We start from the raw sequence: 11,731 nt of genomic DNA, 5'->3' as shown, positions 1-11,731 counted from the left end.
AACTGTGCATGTATCTTTTTTTCTTTTTTTTTTACTGAAACTTTTTATAAATAACAATATACACGTAGCATTTACTTAAAATATTAACATTAAAAATAATACTAATAATAAGAATAGGATAGGATAGGATAAGTAACCATACAAAATGAAACATAATAATTACATTTTAAAAAAGAAACTGTTAATAACTTACAAACTCGATTCCAAAAAAGTTGGGACACTGTACAAATTGTGAATAAAAACAGAATGCAATGATGTGGAAGGTCTTTGTCGTATCTTCCTCTTTATGATGCACCAAATGTTTTCTATGGGTGTAAGATCTGGATTGCAGGCTGGCCATTTCAGTACCCGGATCCTTCTTCTACGCAGCCATGATGTTGTAACTGATGCAGTATGTGGTCTGGCATTGTCATGTTGGAAAGGTCTTCCCTGAAAGAGACGATGTCTGCATGGGAGCATATGTTGTTCTAGAACTTGGATATACCTTTCTGCATTGATGGTGCCTTTCCAGATGTGTAAGCTGCCCATGTCACACGCACTCATGCAACCCCATACCATCAGAGATGCAGACTTCTGAACTGAGTGCTGATAACAACTTGGGTTGTCCTTGTCCTCTTTAGTCCGGATGACATGGCGTCCCAGTTTTCCAAAAAGAACTTCAAGTTTTGATTCGTCTGACCACAGAACAGTTTTCCACTTTGCCACAGTCCATGTTAAATGAGCGTTGGCCCAGAGAAAACCCCTGCGCTTCTGGATCATGTTTAGATATGGCTTCTTTTTTGACCTATAGAGTTTTAGCCAGCAACAGCAAATGGCACGGTGGATTGTGTTCACCGATAATGTTTTCTGGAAGTTTTCCTGAGCCCATGTTGTGATTTCCATTACAGTATCATTCCTGTATATGATGCAGTGCCGTCTAAGAGCCCGAAGATCACAGGCATCCAGTATGGTTTTTCGGCCTTGACCCTTACACACAGAGATTGTTCCAGATTCTCTGAATCTTTGGATGATATTATGCACTGAAGATGATGATAACTTCAAACTCTTTGCTATTTTTCTCTGAGAAACTCCTTTCTGATATTGCTCCACTATTTTTCGCCGCAGCATTGGGGGAATTAGTGATCCTCTGCCCATCTTGACTTCTGAGAGGCTCTTTTTATACCCAATCATGTTGCCAATTAACCTAATAAGTTACAAATTGGTCCTCCAGCTGTTCCTCATATGTACATTTACCTTTACCGGCTTCTTATTGCTACCTGTCCCAACTTTTTTGGACTGTGTAGCTCTCATGAAATCCAAAATGAGCCAATATTTGGCATGACATTTCAAAATGTCTCACTTTCAACATTTGATATGTTATCTTTATTCTATTGTGAATAAAATATAAGTTTATGAGATTTGTAAATTATTCCATTCCTTTTTTACTCACAATTTGTACAGTGTCCCAACTTTTTTGGAATCGGGTTTGTAAAATAAATTCCAATACAGTAATTACAAAAAGCCCCTGAAAACATTTCAAAGACCAAGAAAATATGTTTCGATTAGTGTTCAGGTCTGTTGGAAAATATCCAATTTCAGCAGTCATTTTCTCATATATATATATATATACTGTATATCCAATTCAGTCTCTGTGTCCATTCTGTCAAAGTAGGTTGGAGTTCACAGTTATCTTCCTAGCTGCTATTAATAATAAATGCAGTGAGCTATACTGAACTGATCGGGGGGAAACCATCAAGCAGAAAAAAATAATTGGTGCATTGGTAAATCATATCCTAAAACTGTACAAATCTCCCCTTTAACCCCCTGCCAATACACTTGTATTTTGGGGCACTCCTAATATATATATATATATTATATAGTCCCCCACCTGAGATCTTCATTTAATTTAAGGAAAGAACATGGTGAATATATGTGCAATAGAATTTATTTTGCATCCAAAGTAGAATTTTCTTACAAATTATGGCTTAGTTGATGCTCTCTTATTCTCTGATGTGACAGCTGAACTAAAATGTGAATGTCTGACTTATCTGTTGTGTAAAGCATGAAAAATGGCCAGTGTGGGTAAATTGAGCCAATGGCCACCTGTATGATACATAAGTGAATGTAACATAGTAAAAACCTTTAAATGTCTTTCTGCCTTATAAGATGTCTTGTGATGTGCACTTCATAAACCTCAAGTGTTACTGATCCAGTAGTCAGTGACATCTGGTCAAACAGATCGATTGATCCTGCATGAATAAAATAATCTGAAAATACACATATTTGTGTCCTTATTGTGCACGTCAATAACCCTGGTCGAACACTATCTGTTAGCATTCATATTCACTGACCAGTGAAAGTACAGTATGTGATTTGAGATTGCACTTTGAGGTAATAAATAAAGTCCATATTCTTAAGGTCTTTCATAAGAATGATGTTCAGTTATTTTCATTGTTTAATTACATTGTTTATATACAAATCCATCTATTCTCCAAACCACTTGTCCCATGTACTGTAGGGCCATGGGGATGATGTCCAGTCCAGTGCATAGTCCACACATCCATTCATTGTCCCAACCTGCAGAGGAAACCAGACACCACACCAACTCCTGGAGAACATGGGAACATTGAGTCGAAAGGCCTCCTGGCTGCCCATTGAGCAGTCACCATACAGATCATTTACTGTAACTCTATTTATAGTTTCCCTACAGTTCCACCCTCCACCGTCACCTCAGCAGTGGCTTCAGTTACGGTTATACGCTTGACACGAGTTGGCAACTTTTGCATTTCAACTTCAATATGTCTGATGCTTCAGAAATCAATGACGGAGCCAGTGATCATGTGACTGAATTCAGATTGGTGCATGCAGACTGTACGTGGAGCAGACAGACTGCAGACTGTCAGCGTGGCGAGGGACGACTGTCAGATGCCAGGATGTGAGTATATGATCAAGATTTACCACTCTGATGTCACTGTTTCAGGCTGGACATACTGGGATAAAACTTTTGCATTACAAAATGCAGTCAATAAAATACAATAAAAACAAATATTTTATTACTTTTATCATTCTGTAATCAGTTAACCTTGAAATCAAGAGTGAGTTGTTTACTTCATGTTGCAGTGCTTTTCTAATTTAAGAACTGATCTTACAGTTGGAAAGCATGAGGTCAAGTTCACAGTGTGTGTATTTTGGGTAAGTGGGGGAAAGTGTCTGTAGTCTTTAATAGACACTATTCTCTGATCTTAAAAAATGGTACTGGCATGGCACATTAATGTAGGCTATACACCACAATGTTACAAGGCATTTCAAGGTGTTACAAAAAAAAAAATGGCATGGCACCACTATGGTACTATTTGATAGAACAGGTATTACTATGGTACGTACATGTACAGTACCATTGTTTTGCCAGTCATTTTGGACATAAAAGAAATGGTACATTTAAAAAAAAAAAGAACAGAAGTAAAAATTCAAGAAACTGGCAAAACAGGAATATATGTCCAAACAAAAGGTATTACCCAAAATAAATCTGAATTTACCTTAGTACATTCCCCCCAAATCTGGCAAAGCAGCAAAAAAAAAGAAAAGAAAAAAAAAACGTCCCTTGTAAAAAAGACGTGCTTTATGTGCACTTGTAGTGTATTTCCAATCTTAAAAGTATATAAAAAAAACTGCACATGCAGATAATTTAATATTAATGAAATAAAAGGCCACTAAAATGTACATAAAGAGAGTTTCTTAACACACTTAAGTACACTTTTAAAAAGTGTATTTTTTATTTAAAATAATTTTGATAATGTAATAATACTTTTAAATGTGTTATGTAATATTAAATTTAAAGTTCATATACAAATGTTTAATTACAAATATATGTAAATGCCTGACATATACTGTATAATAAAGAGCAGCTGCTGAGCATTTACAGTGTACATACAGGCTAAGGTAACTACACAAGAATAAAAACAGGTTTAGGGTTAGTACCAAGTTATTACCCAGTTATTGTATTACTATAATAATTACAAAGTAGCTACATGTGAAAAAGGGCTTTAATTATTATTTCCATATGACTATTTTTTTTTTATAAATTAAGCTGAAATCTACTTCTTAGTGCTTTTGTTGGACATTCAGCTTCTCCTGAAATACTGAATAAAGTATGGTTAATTTGTCCCCACAGTTATGAATCTTCATCAGAAGATGGAGTCACATGGACAGTGGTCAGTCCTGTCGTCTTCTCCTATCGAGTCGTTCAGTGTGAGAGGCTTCTGGATGCAAGCAATGACACCTTACTGTTTGGCCATATCTCCACAGAGCTCCTGGCCCTTAAGAACAACAGTAAAGTAATGAAGCGATTCATTGTGATTGACGAGACTGTTAATGATCTGTACGGCTTCCAGGTGGCAGCATATTTCGAAGCGAGAGGCGTGATGTACAAGATCCTTCCCTTACCCACAACTGAGGAGAACAAATCCATGGCCCTGGTGACCAGAATCTTGGAGGAGGTCCATAAGTTTGGGATTGACCGCCGTACAGAGCCAATTATCGCTATCGGTGGCGGTGTGTGTCTGGATATCACAGGTCTCGCTGCATCCCTGTATCGCAGACGTACTCCGTACATCCGTGTCCCTACTACTCTGCTGGCTTACATTGATGCCAGTGTGGGGGCAAAGACTGGGGTCAATTTTGCCAACTGTAAAAATAAGCTAGGGTCATACATCCCACCCGTGGCAGCCTTCCTGGACAGGAGCTTCCTCTGCACTCTGCCACGCCGCCATATTTCTAATGGAATGGCCGAGATGCTGAAGGTACGTGTACTGCATGGATGGCAATACAATACTGGACACTTTCTCAAAAGATGTTCGCATTTTACACACCTGCATTGCATTTTTTGGTTCATGCACTGACTTGTAAAAAAATAAGTGCACTTAATTGAATTTAATGTGCACTAGTAGTGTACTTAAAATCTTAAAAGTATATTTTTTTTAAAAACTGTTCTTGCACATGATATTAATTTTCAAATTTAAAGTGTTTTTATATTCTCTAAATGTAGTCTTTTTGTTATATTCAGTAATTTTGGCCCAAATGTAATGCCATATCAATAATGCCAGAAATAAATAAAAAGATAAACAAACAAACAAATAAATAGGATTTTTAAAAAAGACTTTTAGGATTTTAAAAAGATTTTGAATAAATAATAATTATATTCAGCAAGAATGCATTCAGCTGATTAATGGTGACCGTTAAGACATTTATAGTGAAAGATACATTTGTAAAAGTGAGAGATTGAAACGAGAGCCAGAACTTTCTATTCATCAAACAGTCCTAAAAAAAAAAAAACACACAGTTTACACAAGCAGGACATAAACCGGAAAAACTATTTTCTTTTTAATAAACCAATTTATGAAGGATCATGTGACACTGAAGACAGCAGTAATGATGCAGAAAATTCAGCTTTGCATCACAGGAATAAACTACATTTTTGAGTATATTTTCATAAAAAGCTACTTTCACAATTTCACAATATTAGTTATTTCACTGCATTTGACTTATTTGAAAAACACTTAAAATTCTTGGCAAGCCCTGACTTTTGAGCATTATTGTGAAATCTAATTGAGGTCTTGTGTCACCAATGCTAGTGATCCCCTACAGATGGCGCTGATGAAACACAGAGGACTCTTTGAACTTTTGGAGAAGGATGGCAGACATTTGTTGGACTCCAGTTTCCAATCATCAGGGAGAATGGCAGAAAATATGCATGCAGACGCAGCGAGTGTGGCCACGAGATTGGCCATTGAAACCATGCTGGAGGAACTTGCCCCAAACCTGTGGGAGGACCATCTGGACCGGCTGGTGGACTTTGGCCACATCATCAGTCCAGAGCTTGAAATGGTTCTGCATACTCAAACCAAAACTGTGTGTCAGTCTTGAATTATTCTAATAACTCGAGTCACTCTTTTCTTTGATACAGAAAATACTTCCTGCGCTTCTGCATGGAGAGGCGGTGAACATTGACATGGCTTTCATGGTCTATGTGGCTCACGAAAGGGGCTTTCTGACAGAAGAGGAAAGAAGACGTATCATTGTGTGTATGCGGAGCCTAGATCTTCCTGTGTGGCATTCAGACTGCACTCTGAATTTAGTGCTGAAGTCCCTTGCTGAACGACTCAAGCACTCCGGAGGATTTCTGAGAATGCCTCTACCCACAGCACTGGGAAAAGCAAGTATGTGAACTATAAAAAGAAGAACTATACTTTTGCCCTCAAACATTAAAGGTAAAGTTTGGTGCAAATACACTGTTTTACACATTAGGAAATAGTGTTTTTGTAAAGAGTCATCTGAATGGTGTGTAATTAAATTAAGAATTGACTAATAATAGTTTTCTATAAAAAGTGTTTACCATCATACACCAATCCTTACACACATTGACTAACGCTCGAGTCTGTACGCTAGTAGTACAGTGTAGTTTAGTGATGCGAAGCACAGACTTTAGACAACAAAACACTTATTATCAGCTGAGACAACAGGAGACTAAAGTAAATAAAATAAATAAATAAATTAAAAATAAGCGTAAACATTGGTATGTTATACGCTGAAAAGATTTAAAGGGGTCATGAACCGAGAAATCTAAATTCCCTTGATCTTTTGACATATTAGAGGTCATTGTGCTGTAAAAACATGTAAGTTTCAGAAATCAAAACTTTCTCATTAGTCTAAAAAGATCTTATATTGAAGGCAGTCTGCCAAAACAACAGTGTTTGGAATGTTTTACTTTATGATGTAATATTATTAAAATGTTTCTAGATTCTCATTTTAATGGTTTATTCAAAAAGTATGTCTATTAAATGTTTTACTTCAATTCATTAATTTATTCACGTTAATAATAGTGGCCTAGTGTTTAATGCTTTTCAGAATATTTTCTGGGTTTTGTGTTTTATAATTCAATACAAATTTATTATCAAAAATTGTGGTAATCAAATTTGTGTAAAACTAATAATTGAACAATTTAATGTAATGATGTGACATTACAACAGCACCATGCTGAAACACCACAGCACTCATCTGCACAGAACACGCAGGCTTCCTATTAAATTAGCAGGTTTTTTTATTTATTATTTACAGATACTAGACCATATCACAATATGATTAAGTGTACTGACCTACCTTTGATTTATTTAATCCAAAATTTGCCAAGATTCAAAGTAGTAAGACGTAACGATCCCACATTTGCCTCAGCGAGTTTGAAGGGAGCTCTTGCATGATGAAGACGGACACAGCGAGTGTGCCGCCTGCCTCTGCAGTTCCCACTGCACTGCTGCGCTCGCTAATGGCTCTTTCTGCGAGAGCATGCGTCTCTCTCGTCTACACCCATGGGTCACCTGGTTTCTACAAGATGCAGACCGCCCCGCTTCAGAGGCATTGTTCAAACCTCTGTCCCGGACAACGAAGCTATTGTTATCCGGCAGGAGGTGCAAGCACTGCTTGCAAAAGGCACTGTGGAAATAGTGCCCCAGTGAACAGTGAGTCATGTTTTTTCAGTCGCTATTTCCTCATCCCAAAGAAAGACGGCGGGCTCAGACCAATTCTAGATCTCAGACATCTGAACAGCTCGCTTATGCACCGGTCGTTCAAGATGAAAGTGAAAGTCGTGACATTTGCCAAGTTTGGTATCCCATACTCGGAACTGGTGCTCTGCATTTAACCCATCCAAGTGCACACACACAGCAGTGAGAAGTGAACACACCGTGAACACACACCCGGAGCAGTGGGCAGCTAAATATCCAGCGCCCGGGGAGCAACTAGGGGTCAGTGCCTTGCTCAAGGGCACTTCAGCCATGAGTATTGAGGGTGGAAGAGAGCACTGTTCATTCACCCCCCCACCCACCACCTACAACTCCTGCCAGCACCGAGACTTGAACCAGTGACCTTCGGGTAACTAGTCCAAGTCTCTACAGCTGTCCCGGCAGATGATGACGTTCAAAAAGATTCTCGTGCATATTTCCCCCGAGGATTGGTTTTTACCATGGATTTGAAAGATTTCTTTCACATCCACATAGCCCCCCGTCACAGACCGTTCTTGAGATTTGCATTTAAGGGAGTGGCCTATCAGTATGCAGTCCCTCCATTTGGACTGTCCCTGGCCCCACGCACTTTTATGAAGTGCATAGACGCAGCTCTGTCCCCTCTCAGGCAGATGGGAATCCGCGCATTGAACTACTTCGATAATTGGCTTGTTCTAGCCAGATCAGAATGGGAACAGAACGCTCACAAAGAGCTGCTGCTCAGTCACTTAGAGTGCCTCAGGTTGGTCATCAACCCACACAAGAGCCAAGAAGGTTTATTTTTAAGAGTTTAGTCCTTCTTTAAGTGCTCAAGGGCACATTTTAGCAAACAACATAAGACTGTGACATACTGTATTTTGTTACATTTCCTTCAGTCTGTCTTTTTCATACCCCACAGGAATCTTCAATGACACAGAAGAGAGCATTGTGTGCAAAGCATTCAAGAAATGGTGTGATGAACAGTGTGAAACCACCGTGAAACCAGAATAACACCACAGGAAGTGTTGAGTCTGATTATATTCCTGAACCAAGAAAAACATCTGTGCTGCAAAATGAAGCACATCAAATCATGAATGAAAACCTCCAGAAATTGTGAAAACCACTCAGTTTTATTTCAATGTCTGTAACATTTTCATTCCCAATACATGACAAGCATTTAAAACCCAACAATGAAATGCTACTTTCCTCATAAAGCTCACGTAAAGAGTGAATGGTGACTTTCCCAATATGTTTAAAGTGGGCTGGCTTTCAGAACTGAATTCATAGGAAAATAATGCTTTATAAAGAAAATTAAACCAAAAAAAAAGAAAAATCAACTTTACAGGCTATCTTAAGTCCTTTCTTAAATAATGTTTGGTTAAGCTTCAAAAATATAATACAAAAGGATATTAACAAAACGAAAGCCATTTCTAGCCAAGACACTTCTATAAAATACAGACTGTGTTTGTTATTAAAAGATGTTTGGTTGAAGTTCCACAGAAGCCTGTTTTGAAGGCACCTTTCATTGATGTCACTGATACATATGCATTCATGTAGAAGCCTTGTGCTTTACCTGTTACCTGATTGTCTGAATTAATGCCAGTTTTGCTATAAATCCACAATATACATAACAGTTTTACTGCACATTTTGACTCCACTTGGAATTTGGCAACATTTTATAGTCAACAATGTGTAACAATACATTCTGAGGACAACTTTCAGTAGTTTCTGTCTATAGGAGAAAGAGTTTATGTAATACACTATTCTTGGAAGTTTTGTAGTGTTTTAAAACACTTCAGCTTTAAGCCAGAATACAATACAATCTTGATCAACCCCTAGGTTCAGAGGTCCTACTGAGAAATCATCCCCTCTACTTCACCCGAGGACCCAACCCGTTAGGTTCCACAGTCTAAGACTAAGTCTAAAATCACAGATATAGAATAGAACATTTCATTTAAAGAGATAGTTCACACAAAATTGAACATTAGGAACATCGTCTTCTCTCATGTAGCTCCAAACCCATGTACTGTACATTTTTACAAATTTAAGGTTTATTTTTTTTAGCAGTCCCTGTGGAAGCATGGGATAAAAAAATAAATAGATAATTGTGACTGTCTCACAATTCAGACCCCCCCAGAATTACAAAAAAAATAAAAAGTTTAAAAAGTTAAAGAAATATTTTTGACTTTGCGGCAGAAACAAACTGAAATACAAGTTGTAAACTCAGAATTGCATGATATAAACTCACAAAACTGAAAACGTCCAAATTGTAAGAATTAAAAGTTGAAATTATCGCATTGCGAAAAAAAAATGCAATTAACGTTTAGATTTTGAGACTTGCAATTACCTTTTTTATTTTTTAGTCTGAAAAAAATAAACATTATTGCGAGATGTACATTTGAAATGACAAGAAAAGTTATAGTTTGCATTTCTAACCATTTTTCAAAAAATTATGAGTTTATGTCTAACAGTTATGTTTCCTTTCTGATCTCAATAATTGCAAGAAAACTAGTTAAAATTGTGGGAAGTTAACTTGCAATTACGTTTTTAATAATAATTTTTTATTTTGTGGTGGAAACAGACATCCTAAGGTCCCAGTCCCCATTCACTTTCATTGTATGGAAAAAAGCAGCATGAATTTTCTGCTAAATATCTCTTTCTGTGTTCCACCATAGAAACAAAGTAATTTATGTTTGGAACAACATAAGGATGAGTGACTGATGACAAAAAAGTTTTGGGTGAACTATAGCTTTAAGTGACAGATTTGTAATGTAAGGCACTTTACAGTGGTCTGTCTTTGTAAGCTACGCTAAACTTTTACAACATCTTTCCATTACACACAGGTTGATTTTTGCATAGTTCTATGAAACAACACATAATAGTTGCATCTACATGATCAAAATAGTGGCACAAATTGGATGCTACTCAAGGCAAACATCAGTACATCTGAATTGAGCACAGTAGAAATATACAGTAACAGTACAGCTTATTATTATTACATAGTCAGTCATTTTCCACCATGTAAGAATTAAAAAACCCAAACAAGTGTTAGAATAAAATATAAAAAAAATTTTTTCCTGTCTTTTTTTTTCACCATATTATCATTCTTCCAGTGTTTTTACCATCAATATATAACATTTTTATAAATGTATATAAATATAAAAAAAAAAAATGAAAACCTGGGACAGTGTAATTAAAATGTATGGCATATTAAAACAGAAATTAATCAAATTTTTAGATTAAAAATGTTTTAAAGGTAATAAATTGGAATTTGAAGTTTGAATTATTATATGACTATTCCTTTAGTCATCAAATATGTGTCAAGAAATGATTTCACTTATGGATTATTTCAAGATATGCACTGTGAAATGTACTGTGTTAAAATGCATCCTCAGGGTATCTTAAGAAATGCATGAGGTGAAATACATTTGCATAACTATATAGGGACTGCATATAACAAGAAGAATTTAAAACTGAATATTGCTTATTGCTTGGCACATTCCACATGACATCTGGAAATCTGATGGATTTTCCAAATGATGTGTGCAAACTGTCCTTCCATATGTGCATTTCTTCAGCCTCTGGGTCTAAAGATTATTCCACAAATCCACTGCACTACCTGAAATTTTCCTGGACCAGAAACATTAATACTGAGAGAATATTGCCAATGATTAATAATTTAATGAAATAATTTAGGGTCAGCTGTTTCAGATCAGCCTCGTAGCAAACATTCTTTGTCCATCTATTAGTTGTGTGCGTTTCCATCTGAAAGATACGATTTGAAGAGCATTTTCTCAAAAGTTTCCTTAACATTCAACAGATATTTTCACAACATTTATGAATTATTTACGATTAATGTAGCTACGCTAAGGGAGCATTTCACCCAAAAATTAAACCTTCACCTTTTTCAATAAGAAAGCATATAAACTTTCATTTGCTTCCTTCATTCAAGTGCTTGTTTCACACATGCTCATATCAGCAGCTCATCAGTCCTCAATTGAACTGTTTCCTCAGTTCAGTGACTGCTGGAGGAACTGGAGCACTGAATCAGTTCATTCATCACAGGAGAAGATACCTGTACGCGCTGCTATTTCTTAATGTCGGAGTGACTGTTGGACATTTGAAAGTGAGTTTTGATTTAGTAACTTGTAAATCTGTGCTGCTTGAACCATGAACTGTTTTAGATGGTTCAGTCTGATTTGGTAAATAAATTCAACTAG

General features: G+C 36.7%; 1 protein-coding gene across 1 annotated transcript; it reads left to right on the top strand.

Annotated features, from left to right (window-relative positions):
• The first annotated feature begins 2,693 nt into the window (after positions 1-2,693).
• LOC132117900 (2-epi-5-epi-valiolone synthase) lies at positions 2,694-8,823 on the top strand. The gene is made up of 5 exons (XM_059527249.1): positions 2,694-2,914; positions 4,151-4,778; positions 5,623-5,862; positions 5,942-6,194; positions 8,431-8,823. Exons 1-5 carry the CDS (start codon positions 2,778-2,780, stop codon positions 8,520-8,522), a joined length of 1,350 nt encoding a protein of 449 aa, XP_059383232.1. The 5' UTR covers positions 2,694-2,777; the 3' UTR covers positions 8,523-8,823.
• The last annotated feature ends 2,908 nt before the right edge of the window (positions 8,824-11,731 follow it).

Source organism: Carassius carassius, chromosome 37 (assembly GCF_963082965.1).
Source record: "Carassius carassius chromosome 37, fCarCar2.1, whole genome shotgun sequence".
NCBI classification, from domain to species: domain Eukaryota; kingdom Metazoa; phylum Chordata; class Actinopteri; order Cypriniformes; family Cyprinidae; genus Carassius; species Carassius carassius.
This window is presented reverse-complemented; position numbering and strand designations above follow the sequence as displayed.

Excerpts from the sequence above, each read along its gene's own strand:
- LOC132117900 (XM_059527249.1), top strand. The coding sequence starts at position 2,778 with ATGTCTGATGCTTCAGAAATCAATGACGGAGCCAGTGATCATGTGACT. Across the intron at positions 4,779-5,622 it reads GAATGGCCGAGATGCTGAAG|ATGGCGCTGATGAAACACAG; the intron begins GTACGTGTACTG and ends GATCCCCTACAG. Across the intron at positions 6,195-8,430 it reads CACAGCACTGGGAAAAGCAA|GAATCTTCAATGACACAGAA; the intron begins GTATGTGAACTA and ends CATACCCCACAG.